We start from the raw sequence: 20,451 nt of genomic DNA on the forward strand, positions 1-20,451 counted from the left end.
AAGAGCAACAAATATTCAAGCTTTTAAATTTTCTAGTTCTTTTTATTCAAGAACTCCAAGTATTCAAGCTTTTAAATTGTCTAGTTCTTTTTTATTGGAGAGATTTAAGTATTCAAGCTTTTAAATTGTCTAGTTCTTTTTTATTAGAGAGATTTAAGTATTCAAGCTTTTAAATTTTCTAGTTCTTTTTTATTCGAGAGCAACAAATATTCAAGCTTTTAAATTTTCTAGTTTGTTTTTATTCAAGAGATTTAAGTATTCAAGCTTCTAAATTTTCTAGTTCTTTTTTATTAAAGAGCAACAAATATTCAAGCTTTTAAATTTTCTAGTTCTTTTTTATTAAAGAGCAACAAATATTCAAGCTTTTAAATTTTCTAGTTCTTTTTTATTCAAGAGCTCCAAGTATTCAAGCTTTTAAATTGTCTAGTTCTTTTTTATTGGAGAGATTTAAGTATTCAAGCTTTTAAATTTTCTAGTTCTTTTTTATTCAAGAGCAACAAATATTCAAGCTTTTAAATTTTCTAGTTCTTTTTTATTCAAGAACTCCAAGTATTCAAGCTTTTAAATTGTCTAGTTCTTTTTTATTGGAGAGATTTAAGTATTCAAGCTTTTAAATTGTCTAGTTCTTTTTTATTAGAGAGATTTAAGTATTCAAGCTTTTAAATTTTCTAGTTCTTTTTTATTCGAGAGCAACAAATATTCAAGCTTTTAAATTTTCTAGTTTGTTTTTATTCAAGAGATTTAAGTATTCAAGCTTCTAAATTTTCTAGTTCTTTTTTATTAAAGAGCAACAAATATTCAAGCTTTTAAATTTTCTAGTTCTTTTTTATTAAAGAGCAACAAATATTCAAGCTTTTAAATTTTCTAGTTCTTTTTTATTCAAGAGCTCCAAGTATTCAAGCTTTTAAATTGTCTAGTTCTTTTTTATTGGAGAGATTTAAGTATTCAAGCTTTTAAATTGTCTAGTTCTTTTTTATTAGAGAGATTTAAGTATTCAAGCTTTTAAATTTTCTAGTTCTTTTTTATTCGAGAGCAACAAATATTCAAGCTTTTAAATTTTCTAGTTTGTTTTTATTCAAGAGATTTAAGTATTCAAGCTTCTAAATTTTCTAGTTCTTTTTTATTAAAGAGCAACAAATATTCAAGCTTTTAAATTTTCTAGTTCTTTTTTATTAAAGAGCAACAAATATTCAAGCTTTTAAATTTTCTAGTTCTTTTTTATTCAAGAGCTCCAAGTATTCAAGCTTTTAAATTGTCTAGTTCTTTTTTATTGGAGAGATTTAAGTATTCAAGCTTTTAAATTTTCTAGTTCTTTTTTATTCGAGAGCAACAAATATTCAAGCTTTTAAATTTTCTAGTTTGTTTTTATTCAAGAGATTTAAGTATTCAAGCTTCTAAATTTTCTAGTTCTTTTTTATTAAAGAGCAACAAATATTCAAGCTTTTAAATTTTCTAGTTCTTTTTTTATTAAAGAGCAACAAATATTCAAGCTTTTAAATTTTCTAGTTCTTTTTTATTCAAGAGCTCCAAGTATTCAAGCTTTTAAATTGTCTAGTTCTTTTTTATTGGAGAGATTTAAGTATTCAAGCTTTTAAATTTTCTAGTTCTTTTTTATTCAAGAGCAACAAATATTCAAGCTTTTAAATTTTCTAGTTCTTTTTTATTCGAGAGATCTAAGTATTCAAGCTTTTAAATTTTCTAGTTCTTTTTTATAAACAATGTTATAAAATTTGAAGAACTTAGAGATTTGTTATTTTTTTTATATTAAATGATGGTTGAAAGTGTGAAATTTATATGAATGATAATTTCAATCATGTATTATAAAGATTCTTTTTTATTCAAGAGATTTAAGTATTCAAGCTTTTAAATTTTCTAGTTCTTTTTTTATAAGAAATGTTATCAAATTTGAAGAAGTTAAAGATTTGTTAATTTTTTTATATTAAATGATGATTTAAAGAGTGAAATTTATATGAATGATAGTTTCAATCACTTATTATAAAGACTACTTTGAGTAGACTTCAAATTTGATAATAAACGCTTGATTTATTCATATAAAAAGAATATATGTATAATAAATTATTTACATTTATGGATTGCAGAATATTGAAAAGTATTTTTGCATAAAATTCAAGAATTCAGAAAATGAATTTTAAGAAGCATTGAGGGGGTCATTAAAAAAGTATGATAGTTGAAAGTGAGCTAGCTCATACCTTGATAGCTAGCTACCTCAATCTTTGCTAGTTAGCTACCTCAATCTTGGCTAGTTAGCTACCATCACTCATTGAAAGCTAGCTAGCTCATACCTTGATAGCTAGCTACCTCAATCTTTGCTAGTCAGCTACCTCAATCTTTGCTAGTTAGCTACCTCAATCTTGAGCTCTCCAGCTGCCCAATTAAAAACTATTGGATGGTGCACTGATCCGCAACGATGGACAGAGGTTTAAGTTAGGGTCCCCTCTGATACTTTCTTCAGTATCAGAGATTATTTGATTCCCTGATGAAGCTAGCTGCAATGCTGGCGAAACGTCGGACTCTCTCGTCTTCTGAACGCGGCTCCAACCCGGAAGCCAATTCTAGTAGTCACCTCAATCTTGGCTAGTTAGCTACCTTCACTCATTGAAAGCTAGCTGGCTCATACCTTGATAGCTAGCTACCTCAATCTTTGCTAGTTAGCTACTTCAATCTTTTTAACAATTTCCCTCCACCTAGAGAGATCCCACTTACCCCATGCGATCCTTCCTCATGCTTACATCGTTCCTCACTTACTATTACATAATAAAACAAACTAATAGCATATCGAGAGGGCCCCAGCGATGTCACTTAACACCGTTAAGCCCGCGGGTAGTTCCATCGACGGCACCGCTAAGAGGATCGACGATCCTTAATCGGGCCTGGCGCGATCGTTTAAAACGATTATAACCCTTCCTTGTTCCTCAGCCGGTATCACCAGGCTCGCATCAGTCTCGCGCGTTACCCAACGAGGCGGGAGAGGGTGGCTCTGTACACCGCGTGTGACCTCCGCAAGCGTGCTCACGGCCCCTCTCGTAATTACGTGGCGATGGAAGCGACGCGTGATGCACGTGTGCGTTCTCCAGCCTCCGTGCCTTCACCCCGTTGCAGGTTTCGCCTGTTCGTGTGCACGTAGGCTGAATTTCTGCACCGTGTACCAGCGAGAAGGGGCAGGGTTTAAGGGAGCCAAGCGGTGGGGGTGAGACGACTGGCTCAGACGGCGAGGTTTGAGGAGCAGAGGTAAGCCGGCGCTTATATTTAATTAAGGAGGATACGGGCTACAAGAGAGAAAGGATGGAGAGAGAGGAACCAGGGGATTCCTGGGTCTGTGTTTCTTGTCTAATTATCTACCCTTCGCGTACACGTCAGCCACGTTCACTTTCTATGTCTGATATCTGCCCGGTCTGGACTAGCTTTTTCACGATTTATCCCCCACCAGTCTGATCTCGCTTTTGCTTTCGATCGTTCAACTTTTTTCAAGTTCTTCTTCCTGCTTTCGCGGTTCTTATCGATGGAGGAACGATCCTCTGGGCCTTGGGCAGCCATCTTGGTCCCAAATCGGGAAATGGGGGCCAAAACTCCCTAGAAATGATTTCTCGGTATGGGAGGCTTTACTTATCTGTTGGAATCGTCAGTTTAAGTCTCTTTGGGGTAGGGAAATTGAAATGAGGATTATTTTTGTACCTGGATGGCAATTTCGATCCAAACTTTGGTTTTGTTAGCACAAGGTTTTATATAGAAGGTATCAATTTTAATTTTGCTGAATGGATGCTGTTCCTGGAAGTAAGTAGAACATTTCTGGAGTCCTAATCTCGAATGATAGCGTTTTATTCGCGTTTTTCTTTCCCAAACCCGTCTCTTTCTTCCGTGGCTTTTCTAGTGGATTTTCTCGAATTTTTTTCTCGCAAGTGGGTAGGATTTCGAGGGTACATGTAATGACCAAAAATGATTGTAATCGACCCCCACAACTAAAAATAATTTTTCTAAACCGATTTGAAATCTTTTTTTTCCCCCTCGAAAAATTTCATACCTTCTCGAATTTTTTTCTGGAAAACGGATAGGATTTCGAGGGTATGTCTATTGACAAAAAATAATTGTAATTGACCCCCGCAACCGAAAATAATTTTTCCAAAAATTTCAGGGAAACATATCAATGTATGGTCAGACATTACATTTTCGGTAAGGAATTTTTTTCTCGAAAATGGTTAGGATTTCGAGGGTACATCTAATGACCAAAATTGATTGTAATTGACCCCCGCAACCGAAAATAATTTTTCCAAAAATTTCAGGGAAACATGTCAACGTATGGTCAGAAATTACCATTTTCGGTAAGGAATTTTTTTCTCGAAAATGGTTAGGATTTCGAGGGTATGTCTAATCACCAAAATTGATTGTAATTGACCCCCACAACCGAAAATAATTTTTCCAGAACGATTTTCATTCACATAAACCCACCCTTATCTTACGCTTCAACCATTCGTGAATAAAGAAGTCGTACATATTGAATTTTTCTCGAATACTTCCTCTCACTAGGGTAATTGAATTACAACAACTATAACATGAAGATTAATCGGTATGAATGATCCAGATATTATGTGAGTCAGGCTAGTAAACCCCGAGATTATTGGAAGCCCGGTAACAGCAACTTGGTGCCATCAATAGTATCCTACAATCTGATGGCCATTGTTGTTGAGTTCAAGGCGATAAAGACATTATTTGGTTACGCAACTATGCCATCGTAAGCTATCTGTATTGACGTATAACATCTCTAGGATCTGTACGGATGGCTCTCTCGACACGGTGGTTCTCAATCCACGTTTACACGATCCAACAGAATTTAGCTCTAAGACTGATAAATTAAACTTCAATCACTTGAAAGGATATTCAAGTTTAGAGTTTCCTATTAGGGATTTTTTTACAAAGAAACTATAAGTTTTCTGACTTCGCCATTTTGTGTAGATATTTACATATGTTCTAGGAATGTTCACAATTTTTTTCAAGCTAAAATAATAAAAACTGACTGAATTGCACGTTATTGAACAAGGCTCCTACTGGCTGACACAATTCGGATGAAATGATATTCAAGTCTAGAGATTCCTATTAGGGATTTTTTTACAAAGAAACTATAAGTTTTCTGTCTTCGCCATTTTGTGTAGATATTTACATATGTTCTAGGAATGTTCACAATTTTTTTCAAGCTAAAATAATAAAAACTGATTGAATTGCACGTTATTGAACAAGGCTCCTACTGGCTGACACAATTCGGATGAAAGGATATTCAAGTCTAGAGATTCCTATTAGGGATTTTTTTACAAGGAAACTATAAGTTTTCTGACTTCGCCATTTTGTGTAGATATTTACTTATGTTCTAGGAATGTTCACAATTTTTTTCAAGCTAAAATAATAAAAACTGACTGAATTGCACGTTATTGAACAAGGCTCCTACTGGCTGACACAATTCGGATGAAAGGATATTCAAGTCTAGAGATTCCTATTAGGGATTTTTTTACAAGGAAAGTATAAGTTTTCTGACTTCGCCATTTTGTGTAGATATTTACATATGTTCTAGGAATGTTCACAATTTTTTTCAAGCTAAAATAATAAAAACTGACTGAATTGCACGTTATTGAACAAGGCTCCTACTGGCTGACACAATTCGGATGAAATGATATTCAAGTCTAGAGATTCCTATTAGGGATTTTTTTACAAAGAAAGTATAAGTTTTCTGACTTCGCCATTTTCTGTAGATATTTACTTATGTTCTAGGAATGTTCACAATTTTTTTCAAGCTAAAATAATAAAAACTGACTGAATTGCACGTTATTGAACAAGGCTCCTACTGGCTGACACAATTCGGACGAAATGATATTCAAGTCTAGAGATTCCTATTAGGGATTTTTTTACAAAGAAAGTATAAGTTTTCTGACTTCGCCATTTTGTGTAGATATTTACATATGTTCTAGGAATGTTCACAATTTTTTTCAAGCTAAAATAATAAAAACTGACTGAATTGCACGTTATTGAACAAGGCTCCTACTGGCTGACACAATTCGGATGAAATGATATTCAAGTCTAGAGATTCCTATTAGGGATTTTTTTACAAGGAAAGTATAAGTTTTCTGACCTCGCCATTTTGTGTAGATATTTACATATGTTCTAGGAATGTTCACAATTTTTTTCAAGCTAAAATAATAAAAACTGACTGAATTGCACGTTATTGAACAAGGCTCCTACTGGCTGACACAATTCGGATGAAATGATATTCAAGTCTAGAGATTCCTATTAGGGATTTTTTTACAAAGAAACTATAAGTTTTCTGACTTCGCCATTTTGTGTAGATATTTACATATGTTCTAGGAATGTTCACAATTTTTTTCAAGCTAAAATAATAAAAACTGACTGAATTGCACGTTATTGAACAAGGCTCCTACTGGCTGACACAATTCGGATGAAATGATATTCAAGTCTAGAGATTCCTATTAGGGATTTTTTTACAAAGAAACTATAAGTTTTCTGACTTCGCCATTTTGTGTAGATATTTACATATGTTCTAGGAATGTTCACAATTTTTTTCAAGCTAAAATAATAAAAACTGACTGAATTGCACGTTATTGAACAAGGCTCCTACTGGCTGACACAATTCGGATGAAATGATATTCAAGTCTAGAGATTCCTATTAGGGATTTTTTTACAAAGAAACTATAAGTTTTCTGTCTTCGCCATTTTGTGTAGATATTTACATATGTTCTAGGAATGTTCACAATTTTTTTCAAGCTAAAATAATAAAAACTGACTGAATTGCACGTTATTGAACAAGGCTCCTACTGGCTGACACAATTCGGATGAAAGGATATTCAAATTTAGAGTTTCCTATTAGGGATTTTTTTACAAAGAAACTATAAGTTTTCTGACTTCGCCATTTTGTGTAGATATTTACTTATGTTCTAGGAATGTTCACAATTTTTTTCAAGCTAAAATAATAAAAACTGACTGAATTGCACGTTATTGAACAAGGCTCCTACTGGCTGACACAATTCGGATGAAATGATATTCAAGTCTAGAGATTCCTATTAGGGATTTTTTTACAAGGAAAGTATAAGTTTTCTGACTTCGCCATTTTGTGTAGATATTTACATATGTTCTAGGAATGTTCACAATTTTTTTCAAGCTAAAATAATAAAAACTGACTGAATTGCACGTTATTGAACAAGGCTCCTACTGGCTGACACAATTCGGATGAAATGATATTCAAGTCTAGAGATTCCTATTAGGGATTTTTTTACAAAGAAACTATAAGTTTTCTGACTTCGCCATTTTGTGTAGATATTTACATATGTTCTAGGAATGTTCACAATTTTTTTCAAGCTAAAATAATAAAAACTGACTGAATTGCACGTTATTGAACAAGGCTCCTACTGGCTGACACAATTCGGATGAAATGATATTCAAGTCTAGAGATTCCTATTAGGGATTTTTTTACAAAGAAACTATAAGTTTTCTGTCTTCGCCATTTTGTGTAGATATTTACATATGTTCTAGGAATGTTCACAATTTTTTTCAAGCTAAAATAATAAAAACTGACTGAATTGCACGTTATTGAACAAGGCTCCTACTGGCTGACACAATTCGGATGAAAGGATATTCAAATTTAGAGTTTCCTATTAGGGATTTTTTTACAAAGAAACTATAAGTTTTCTGACTTCGCCATTTTGTGTAGATATTTACTTATGTTCTAGGAATGTTCACAATTTTTTTCAAGCTAAAATAATAAAAACTGACTGAATTGCACGTTATTGAACAAGGCTCCTACTGGCTGACACAATTCGGATGAAAGGATATTCAAGTCTAGAGATTCCTATTAGAGATTTTTTTACAAGGAAAGTATAAGTTTTCTGACTTCGCCATTTTGTGTAGATATTTACATATGTTCTAGGAATGTTCACAATTTTTTTCAAGCTAAAATAATAAAAACTGACTGAATTGCACGTTATTGAACAAGGCTCCTACTGGCTGACACAATTCGGATGAAATGATATTCAAGTCTAGAGATTCCTATTAGGGATTTTTTTACAAGGAAAGTATAAGTTTTCTGACTTCGCCATTTTGTGTAGATATTTACATATGTTCTAGGAATGTTCACAATTTTTTTCAAGCTAAAATAATAAAAACTGACTGAATTGCACGTTATTGAACAAGGCTCCTACTGGCTGACACAATTCGGACGAAATGATATTCAAGTCTAGAGATTCCTATTAGGGATTTTTTTACAAGGAAACTATAAGTTTTCTGACTTCGCCATTTTGTGTAGATATTTACTTATGTTCTAGGAATGTTCACAATTTTTTTCAAGCTAAAATAATAAAAACTGACTGAATTGCACGTTATTGAACAAGGCTCCTACTGGCTGACACAATTCGGATGAAAGGATATTCAAGTCTAGAGATTCCTATTAGGGATTTTTTTACAAGGAAAGTATAAGTTTTCTGACTTCGCCATTTTGTGTAGATATTTACATATGTTCTAGGAATGTTCACAATTTTTTTCAAGCTAAAATAATAAAAACTGACTGAATTGCACGTTATTGAACAAGGCTCCTACTGGCTGACACAATTCGGATGAAATGATATTCAAGTCTAGAGATTCCTATTAGGGATTTTTTTACAAAGAAACTATAAGTTTTCTGTCTTCGCCATTTTGTGTAGATATTTACATATGTTCTAGGAATGTTCACAATTTTTTTCAAGCTAAAATAATAAAAACTGACTGAATTGCACGTTATTGAACAAGGCTCCTACTGGCTGACACAATTCGGATGAAATGATATTCAAGTCTAGAGATTCCTATTAGGGATTTTTTTACAAGGAAAGTATAAGTTTTCTGACCTCGCCATTTTGTGTAGATATTTACATATGTTCTAGGAATGTTCACAATTTTTTTCAAGCTAAAATAATAAAAACTGACTGAATTGCACGTTATTGAACAAGGCTCCTACTGGCTGACACAATTCGGATGAAAGGATATTCAAGTCTAGAGATTCCTATTAGAGATTTTTTTACAAGGAAAGTATAAGTTTTCTGACTTCGTCATTTTGTGTAGATATTTACATATGTTCTAGGAATGTTCACAATTTTTTTCAAGCTAAAATAATAAAAACTGACTGAATTGCACGTTATTGAACAAGGCTCCTACTGACTGACACAATTCAGATTATTCTGCTTATCTGAAATGAAAAGATTAGAAGAATTTTTGGTTAGTATGATTGTGATTATGGTGTGAATTAAAATGAAAAACAAATAGTAATTTATAAAACAGGGGCACTTTAAATATTGAATACCGATTTTCTTAACTTCGTTAAAAAGTTATTAACAATTAAATTCAACAATTTCAAATCTTACTAGAAAAATTATTTTCGGTTGAGGGGGTCAATTACAATCATTTTTTGTCAATAGACATACCCTCGAAATCCTACCCGTTTTCCAGAAAAAAATTCGAGAAGGTGGTGAAATTGCCGTTCTACAGCCACAACTTTAAACGTTAATAACTTTTTAACGAAGGCTCATTCGAGAAATTGTTATTCTTCATTTTCGTCTTATTTTGGCCTCTAGAATCCCCCGTTACAATTTTTCTCAGGGTATTTTTCTTTCATCGCGCATCCCTTTCGCCATTTATAAAAAACATGTTAAATAAATGGTAAAAATCTGGAATCGCATCAATTGTATCAATTGTTGATGGAGGCTTCGATGATGGGAGCCATTTTCCATGAGATCTGTGCTGGGTCCTTTCATCGTTTAAAATTATTCTTTCAAATAGTAGATCGTTACTCTGACATTTGCAACACTTACGCTCAGCGCAGGTGATCGATTTTTTACAGGATTCTAAGCTACATTTGCTCGGTAACCAGCCAGAAAATCTGTTAGAAATCCACGAATTCTGAAGTATTAAATCGTCTCCGACTGGAAAGCAAATTAATAGTTTCCGGCTGATTGCTATGATCGCGAGGGTCCGTTTGGCTCCGAGCATCGAACACATCGGTTTACGCGGCGTAAAGGCTCGTTGCGAGAGAATAAAGCAACTTCTAGGATGATCCCGGTCCCAATATCAAAGTCCGTGGTATTCCGAAGCGTTTAAAGACGATTGCATAACCTATAAAAGCAGTCTGCGAGAGAGAGGCAAACAGGCTCGACAAAGGGGACAGGGAGATTGAAATAGGAACTAAGGCAGGGACAAGTGGGAGAAAAAGAGGAAGAAGCTGGGGTAAAGGAGAAGAGGGTTCTCTGGAAGCTGAACGTCTGCGGAGCCAGACACCCAGGACCGCGTTACTTCCAGGCCGCCGATGCCTTTTGATCTTTCCAAAGTCTAGACTTCCTCCAGTCTTCTATTCTATCCGAGGCAGTCGTGCTCACAAGGAAGTAAACGCTTCGAGACCGACTTATCGAAACTTTACAGAACTGCGCCGATATCCGCCCGCTGTCTTCTCTGGCAACCCGGTTCCCCTTCACAGCGCGCGTTTCACCCTTTCGACGTCCAACCCTCGTCACTATCGGGGGGATAGGATAAATCGGGTCATGCGAAAACTTTCTTGTTCCTCGAGGTCCTTCTTTCCTGCTCTACTCGTAACAGAATCAAAGCCAACCAGCGTTTCAAACTTCCCGCCTTTTTCTTCGCGATGGCGAAAGGAATTATTCGTACCTCTTTGGACTTTCAAACATTGTTTTTGTCGAACAGCTCTGGACGAGATCTTCGTTCCTTTCAAATGTTAATAGAACGAGTTTTGGGGGTTTGGGGAACCCCCAAATTACTTGTAAAGGAACATCGAGGACTGATACACTTCGATTTTCATGAAACTTGGCATATATATTTATTAGAAATATCTAAGAAGAAAGGTGTAATTCGTTCGTGATCGTTTTGCACTTTGAGGGAGATGTCAACCCTTTGTTTTTTTTTGAATTTTTTTCTCGAAAGTGCGTAGGATTTCGAGGGTGTGTCTATTCACCAAAAATAATTGTAATCGACCCCTGCATCCGAAAATAATTTTTCTAAAAATTTCAGGGAAACATGTCAATGTATGGTCAGACATTACCATTTTCGGTAAGGAATTTTTTTCTCGAAAATGGTTCGGATTTCAAGGGTATGTCTATTCACCAAAATTGATTGTAATCGACCCCCGCAACCGAAAATAATTTTTCCAGAACGATTTGAAACTATTTTTCGCCGACAAATTTCAGGGAAACATATCAACGTATGATCAGACATTATTGGTAAGGAATTTTTTTCTCGAAAATGGTGAGGATTTCGAGGGTATGTCTATTGACAAGAAATGACTGTAATCGACCCCCGCAACCGAAAATAATTTTTCCAGAATGATTCGAGATTTTTTTTTTTAGAAGTAAATGTTCCTTCAATGTGAAATGTAAATTACGATAATAAAGAGTAAACGATCCTAGAGTGGGATTCGCGAAAAATGATATTCAATTAGAAACAGGATAAAGTTACAGAAGGATTTCAGAGACGGAAAATTTGATGCGATTACGAGCCCCCCAACGTAAGAAACGAAGGAGTTAATTGTCTTTCTGTCTCGACAAAGGACCTCCTCCCTCTTCAAGAGGAAACTGAACGGTCGACCTGGATCCACGACATGCTCGAATTAGAATTCTATTAACCCCGTTTCTCGATATCGTGCGTGGAACTGCGAAAAGAAACGTTAATGACATTTTTCTCTTCCCTTTCGACGGAATTGCGCGTCAAAGATAATACTTTGCTCTCGATAATTATAGTAACAACCTTTAACATTCACTAGAAAGGAAATGCTCGTTTATTTCTTCGTGTTAGCTGCAGTAGATTTACCTTCTTTGCAAAGAAAACTACGTTCGATTAATTCAACAATTTTTCTTCGAGTAAACACACACACAATTTGATTGAATTTCCATTCATTGGGACTTTTTAACACATTACCGACCGATAGCCTATTAATCGACTGTTTTACCGACGCTTACCGGCTGAGTGCCTGTCAATCAACTGTTTTACCGGCGAACGCTTACCGACCGATAGCCGATTTATCAACCGCTACCGGTCGGTAAAGTGTTAACTTACTGAATAACAGTTTCAGAGAATACACTTCATTTTGTGACTGCTTTCTTGAAGCAAACAACTCCTGTTATTTTATAATTAATCAGAAATTTAACTGCACATATTAAATATAAGATAAATCTACGCATTTATTGGAAATTAATTCTAATTAATTCTGTCGTGAGATTTCGTTGAATTTCGAGATAAAAATCTACGCATTTATTGGAAATAAATTATGATAAATCCTGTCGTGAGATTTCGTTGAGTTTCGAGATAAAAATAGTTGATAAATAAATAAATAAAAGACGTATTTTAATGCACAAACTGCAGTGTGATAGTATTTGAATAGTACGAAGTATGATACAGTGAATAATAATAACAGCTGACGATGATGGTAATAATCGCGTCTTTTAACTTACACAATTTGATTGAATTTCATTCATCGGGACTTTTTAACACATTACCGACCGATAGCCTATTAATCGACTGTTTTACCGACGCTTACCGGCTGAGTGCCTGTCAATCAACTGTTTTACCGGCCAACGCTTACCGACCGATAGCCGATTTATCAACCGCTACCGGTCGGTAAAGTGTTAACTTACTGAATAACAGTTTCAGAGAATACACTTCATTTTGTGACTGCTTTCTTGAAGCAAACAACTCCTGTTATTTTATAATTAATCAGAAATTTAACTGCACATATTAAATATAAGATAAATCTACGCATTTATTGGAAATAAATTCTAATTAATCCTGTCGTGAGATTTCGTTGAGTTTCGAGATAAAAATAGTTGATAAATAAATAAATAAAAGACGTATTTTAATGCACAAACTGCAGTGTGATAGTATTTGAATAGTACGAAGTATGATACAGTGAATAATAATAACAGCTGACGATGATGGTAATAATCACGTCCGAAATAATGATTTCGTTTACGAGAATCGTATGTGACATTAATGATGCTGCTTCTACGAATGACGAATCACGAATCACGAATCACAGGCTCCGTCGTCGCGATATTTTATCCGCGTTCGAGTGAAATTTACTATTGTTGTTATTACTATTGTAACAGCAACGTCCATTTAACTTGGTAACTCCTATTTCGCGGGATTAAATGAGCACCGAATGGCCATCTGCCAATCCACCGCGAACTGTATCTGCGAAGCACTTTGCTGATTACACGGCCCGATACGCGCGTAAATGTCAAAATAAAATTCACCGCCATCGAGTCTCCCCGATAATTCTATAAAACGTGGAAACTCGATCATCGAACGTTACACCATAAAAGAATCACGAAGCTGCACGGCGGAGTGATTTTCAAAATACTTTTAACTTCGCTCGGTTGTATCCACTCCTCGTTCCTACGAAAAATTACAATTGTTTCTAGAAATGGTAAAATCGAAGAAAAAAATGTCATCTCTGATCTGGAAAATTACAAAAAAAATATTTATGGAATACTGAAAAATTGTATCAAAAATAGTATTTAACGTTCACTTTTTGATAAACTTTTTTTCTTTTTCTCTTTTTCGTTTCTTTTTGGAAATTTTAAACATTGAAGTCACTTTTTTCCAAAATGGCTGCCCATAAACGTCTAATATTTTACAGATTATGTTTGGACATCAGCCTCTATGACTCCGCCAAATTTGGTTCAAATCCGAAGTGGACAGGTCATGACCTCCCCTTGATTAGGTTAAAATAAAAGTTTCATGTCTTTTGCTGGAAAAGTGTTCAAGAATTAATAAGATATTACCAATTCATATACGAAGACCGAGCAATGGTAGCTATAATTATAGCTTTCTAATTAGGTTTCTAATGATTGTTAGTAATTTAATCTTCGTGCAATATACTTCGTAAAATTTGCAAACTACGAATTTGTTTAACTTTCATCGAATAAGGGGATAAAATGCTTTTAAGAACGAATTTCAAGTCGATATCATTCTTAATTCCGGAGAAAACAATTACTCACGAAAAAATGCAACATAAAATGTTAACACTTTACCGACCGGTAACGGTTGATAAATCGGCTATCGGTCGGTAAGCGTTCGCCGGTAAAACAGTTGATTGATAGGCTCTCAGCCGGTAAGCGTCGGTAAAACAGTCGATTAATAGGCTATCGGTCGGTAAGCGTTGGTCGGTAAAACAGTTGATTGATAGGCTCTCAGCCGGTAAGCGTCGGTAAAACAGTCGATTAATAGGCTATCGGTCGGTAATGTGTTAACATGTACAACACACCCTAAGCTACACTAACATATTATAACTATTATTTATATCTACGAGGGACGCGAGAAAGTCAGCGTTACGACCGAAGACAGGAAACGGACGTTTTCTAGAAACCATTTCCAGCCAGGTAACTTCAGTTCGGAAGACAGTTCGTAGTACAAGAGACATAATTGCAAATAATGAAATATTTCCGTTGTTTTGCCCGCCTGCTACAAAGTTACCGGGGACTCACTCCCGTCGTTCAAACTTCCGCAACTCTAATTACCAAAATAACCGTGTTTGTTTCGAACTTAATTTGCGGATGACAACTTTCTCGAGCCAGTTTCGCGCGAATAAAAAGCCTGGAAGGAAAAGAAATCGATTCCATAAATCTGTAGAGCGACAGGGTTGGTACAACAACGAGCTTGTTAAGTAATTTTTATTTACGTTCACGTCTGAACCGAAATCTTTGGGAAACGTTTGTCCCAAACTCGCGATTCCCTTTTGGAACGAATCCTCTTTTCGTCCAACTTTATCTGACAAGTCAAGACAAATATAATTAGACAGAGTGTTCCGCCATCTTTGTTAAAAATTTTAATTGGAGCTTCTAGAGGCCAAAATAAAACGAAAATCAAGAATTTCTTGACCGATTTGTTGACTTCATGTTGGAACGTTCGAAATTCAGCGCCATTCAAGAGAATTTGTGAGCACTCATGTTTTTGTGTTTTCGTTTTCTGCCGCTACGCGGCGCGACAGTCGAGTAGCCCAATTCTATCTTGTGTAAGAATTAATAAATAAAATACCATTGTTACCGAAGAAAAACTATCACTTCCCAAGCGACCAAAAGGCATCAGAAGTAATTAATAACCATGAACGTACATGTCACGCTACAATCTCAACACCATTAAGCATGTGTGTCGTTATCAGTAAAACGACGTCGTTTCTAAGAACGCATAATTGCAAGAAGCGTAGTAAAATCAACAGAACATTGACAAATACTTGTCCTAGCATTAGAAACATAATAAATGTATTTCCTCATGTTATTCATATTTTGCGTATTTACATATAATAATTAAAATGGCTGTCGACTGTGACTTAAACTAACATTCTAATGGTATATAAAGGCTGCATTTGCCGTCGTTGGCATAATTAACCGCGACTGTGACCCGAAGCAAAAGTTCTGAAATTTAAATTATGCATCGCATTTTCGCGATTTTGTTGCTGTTTGCGGCCATTGGGTTAGGTAAGTGCAATCTTATTAAATATCTATTATCATAGTGTATTAAATTCCCTAAAATATGTGTTAATTTCTTTTTATTGTAATATACAAATTTTTGCAATTTTTTTTTTGGGTGAATTTTTTCGAAAATTATTTTATTTGCAAATAATTGACACCAATATAGAATATACTTGATAATCACTTAATTTACTATATTAAAATGCAAACAATAAAATTTATTTAAATTCATTAATTTTCGTTTCATACATTAGGTGATGAATTTTTATGAAAATAATTAAATATGTGTCATAATCGTGTCTACGTATATATAGTATTAGTGTGATGTTCGATTTTTAAATTTCGTATGAATATATGTAACTCCATAATAATATACAATTTTTTATGAATTTATAAACCTCAAGTTTACAAATTTCATTATTGACAAACAATAAACGAACTGTAACAAATATAATTATTTATTTATTAGTTCGTACAAAATTTATAAATTCTGCATAAATTTGCATCGATTTCCGTATTAATACATTTTAAAATTATGAATTTCGTTATTTAATAAAGTTTAAATTTTGAAATTGGAACTTTGAAAAAGTAATTTATTTTTTATTCGAATGTGATACTCGATGCATTCCACTTGACAAAAATTACAATATTTAGGATTCCACGACACGATTAAATGCATATATTAACACTTTACCGACCGATAAAACAGTTGATTAATCGGCTATCGGTCGGTAAAACAGTCGATTAATAGACTATCGGTCGGTAAGCGTTGGCCGGGTAAAAAAGTCGATTAATATCGGTCGGTAATGTGTTAAATACAACTATCCCACGTGTTCAAAAATTTATATATATTTCAATTGCAAAAATATTCGAGGCTGCTCATTTTTTATCAGAGCAAAGAACTCTGCCAGTGACTAAAAGATGAACTATAAATTTGTTCATAAAGCAAGCGCTGGTTATCCCAAGAAGGATGTGGTTACCATTCTCGCCACAAATTTAGAAAGCGCCACCGTCGATAATTATGAAAACGCCAACGAGACTGAAGATGTGGAGGAGCCAGACATAGACATGAAAATAGTCCACGGTGCGGACGCTGAACCCGGTGATTTCCCTTACACAGTGTCCCTGAGATTATGGAACCAGCACTTCTGCGGGGGTTCCATAATCGCCAGGAATGTCATCCTCACGGCAGCACACTGTATCACCACCGGTAGCTCGAACATAAACAACATGACAGTTGTAACTGGCACCATCTATCGCACTAAGGGTGGCGAGAGCCATAAAGTCTCTGCTATGTACTACTTGAAGAACTATGATGGGTCTAGAGACCTTGGCATAGTTAAGGTAAGACCTCCATACGGTTAAGCAAGTGAGACTTTCAAGTTCAACAATTTGTAATCTTCTTCTAACCTTGAAGAGGACTTGAAAATGTGAATATTCTCATCAAAGGATCGATGTTCATCAAGTTTACGCGAATACACTTTTCTAGATTGCTGATAACATCCGCTTCAATGATCGCCAACGGTCAGTCGCGCTTGCCACTACAAGGCCACCAGCAAACGCGTACGCTGTTGTGAGTGGATGGGGTGGCACTACGTCCACGCCTCCATTCATGCCTGCTGACAGACAGCAATACCTCAACGTCAAGATGCTGAGCCCCCAAGATTGCAGGAAAGAGTACAGTGACATAACGACAGAAGTCTGCACTGTTAGCACTAGCGACCAAGGAATATGCAGCGTGAGTATCAAGGAACTCATTTGTACGCAGATCGTATTAACAATTTACCGACAGGTAGCAGTCGGTAAGCGTTGGTCGGTAAAACAGTTGAGTAATAGGCTATCAGTCGGTAAGCGTTGGCCGGTAAAACAGTCGATTGATTGACTGTCAGTCGGTAAGCGTTGGTCGGTAAAACAGTCGATTGATAGTGTTGATGAGGTCAGGATATAAAATAACAAACTTAGACACAAAACGAACAAAATATGAATTTATATAAGAGCAAAACTATGGCTGTACACAAACGTTCCGTTGGGCATGAAAATATGTAATGATTACATGATTACATTAGATGATTTATAGATTAGTGATACTAGTTTTCTTGCAATCAAAAATCAGAGCACGTTTTGATATACTATGTTTCTCTTTTATCTTTTTTAGGGTGACAGTGGCGGTCCTCTCGTCTACAAAGGTGAGGTCGTTGGGGTCGTATCTCGTGCAGTTCTTTGCGCAAAAGGCTACCCAGATGTCTTCGCCAGTGTCTACGACAACCGTGACTTCATTTTGTCAATTATGAGACAAATAGTCAACTAACCTAATATTGGATGTACACCATTAAATGAACAGTAACCAAACTCTATATACCCTTAAGAAATTTTCATATACCCTTGTTTCAATTTTCAAATAAGAATTTTACTTCATGATGGCAGTGTGTATAGATCAGAAATACCAACAACTGTACTAAAAATATCTGAAAATATTTCAAACGTGTTCTTTAATTTAATCTGTCAGAATCAGACTTGAAAATAGATTTTCCACTATTTGGATGTTCAAAGCGTGCAATAAGAGATATTGTGGCGCTGTTGGTTGAGGTTAGGATCTCATAAAAGTCGTAGGAGGATAGAAAAGGAAAGCAGAGGGCGCTAGTGGACTCTTCAGTAAGACTTTCTATAGCAGACCCTGCCTTAGACGACTGAAATATTGGAAAATCGTTCGAGGATTGTATATATAGCAACCGAGATGTCGCTCGAGCGCTTGTGAGAGCGCGAGCCATCTGGTGGCGAGCATGGGAAGCTACACCACAGTACAAATAACAGTAGCGCTTCAATATCGACAGTTTTCAAGGGACAACTATGAAATATAAAGCTGTTAAATGAATATAGAATGCAAAATTCAAAAATCGTTTCTACCTCTATAGTAAAAATGAACACTGATTTACACGATACAAAGATGGAGGCTCGATTTCCTCACAAAGAGCCATAAAACTGGAGCAAAATATAAATCGAGCTGATTTTTAGTCAATTTATTCTCCTCAAAAAGCCAATTTTCTACATTTTAAGAGATCACCAGATTCAAAGATAATTTATTCTCCTCAAAAAGCCAACATTCTACATTTTAAGAGACCACCGCATCCAAAGATAACGAAAATACCGATTTTCTGCGCTCAGGAAATCCCCGTGCGTTGAATCGTAGGAATTTTCCGATTGACCTAACACTTGTCGAATGCAGCTAACGATTGACTTTTAATTCCGGCCGAGCGACTCGCCAAAAACCCGTGTTCTTTTTGCTTCTCGACCGCAAACAGCGCGGTTCGTTTCACAAAAGTAGCGCGTCCGGTGAAAATTCATTTATGCCCCCGAAATTCGCGGTCGATCAAGTGTTAATCGAGCAGAGATAGCAAACGCAGGGAGACCTACGAGCTCGAAGTGCAATTTATACGAGCGGAGAACGACGATCGATTTTTTCTGCCTAAATTTTTCGGCGAAAAAAAAGTTTCAAAACGTTTTGAAAAAATTATTTTCGGTCGCAGATGTCGATTGCAATTAATTTTGGTGAACACACATACCCCCGAAATCGTACCCCCTTCCGAGAAAAAAAATCGAGAAGGTGCTTGAATTTTTCGGCGAAAAAAAAGTTTCAAAACGTTCTGAAATAATTATTTTCTGTTGCAGATGTCGATTGCAATTAATTTTGGTCATTACACGTATCACGTATAGTGACTTTTGATTTTACTTAAACTAACTAAAACTAACTAGACTAGGAACTTAACTAGATGGCGCTTGTTACTCCTGTGACGTTAGCCGTCACATAAGGAAGGGAGTCAGCGCCATCTATGAGCGCTGTGGCGAGGCGTGAGTGAGATCGCGCATGCGTAGAGCGCGTGAGAGAGAAAGGAACTATGAATCGAGAAGGAAAGAACATTATAAAGGCGTCTCGCCTCCAAGTAACAAAGAAAACTATCATTGTCTCGTTCTAGTTTGCCTAATCATTATTCCTGTTTCTAACACCTGATATGTGATATCAAAACCACAAAAATTAAATCAGAGTTGGCAGAGAACAATTACAGTGCGATGGGTTAGAGAGGTTAAGGGAATGTTCTCGTAATTCCGATGAAGAAATAAATTTTTCTTAACAAACGACCGGTGGAATGGCAGTCCCAAAAAAAAAGAAACAGAAGGGAACGTGGGAGTCGTAGATTTATTATGAAGAACCGAATAGTGCGTGGTCGTTGATTCATCGTGTTTCGTCGAATTGGCTGGTTCGAACATAACCTTAAGAACCAGCCCATTACGTGTCGGCTCGTAAAGCATACGGCCGGCGAATGGAAGAAAATAAAACGTAATCAAGGGAAAAGGAACGGCAATAGCACGCGAAGGATCGCGTACCTCGTGGGAAGGCATCGTTTCTGCACGAATGATATTCCGGGGACAAGGACAGGGACGGAGGTGTGGTGTGCGTTTGCGTAGAATACGAACGATATGAGCAAGCATCGTGGAATTCCTAAACGTGGCCCAATAAAAACTTTTCCAATCGACATCCCTACGCTTAATTTACTGGAGCTGAGCCGTACGTAAGTAGCGAGATGGGATATATGTTTTGGGGATGTAAGGTTAGGAGATGACGGCGCTGAGTATCATGCGATTCGAGGAAGAAAAATTGGGGTGGAAGTACAGTGATTGGGACCAGTTGACTGATAACTATATCGGTGTTCTACGAGAGATGATTGGACACTGGAACTGTTGACAAGTATGGTGTATTTATTTATGTTAAATAGAGTAACTGTTGGGGTGTTAGATGGCGCCACTTGCACTAATAACTCTATATATATATATATATATATATTGGGTTATTGTTGGATTTCTTAACCTTCTCATATTGGTAGAGAAATCATCTCTATTTCGAAATTCAACCCCTAAGGGAGTGGAAAGGGGTTGTAAAGTTTGT

The 20,451-nt window shown here is 35.8% G+C and overlaps 1 protein-coding gene across 1 annotated transcript; it reads left to right on the top strand.

Moving 5' to 3' along the window:
* Positions 1-15,383: 15,383 nt before the first annotated feature.
* LOC122402929 (chymotrypsin-1-like) lies at positions 15,384-17,866 on the top strand. Its single transcript, XM_043406126.1, has 4 exons — positions 15,384-15,518; positions 16,459-16,856; positions 17,002-17,250; positions 17,668-17,866. Exons 1-4 carry the CDS (start codon positions 15,470-15,472, stop codon positions 17,818-17,820), a joined length of 849 nt encoding a protein of 282 aa, XP_043262061.1. The 5' UTR covers positions 15,384-15,469; the 3' UTR covers positions 17,821-17,866.
* The last annotated feature ends 2,585 nt before the right edge of the window (positions 17,867-20,451 follow it).

This window comes from Colletes gigas, unplaced genomic scaffold (assembly GCF_013123115.1).
Source record: "Colletes gigas isolate AHSC1104 unplaced genomic scaffold, ASM1312311v1 Colletes_gigas_Sc00041, whole genome shotgun sequence".
NCBI lineage: Eukaryota > Metazoa > Arthropoda > Insecta > Hymenoptera > Colletidae > Colletes > Colletes gigas.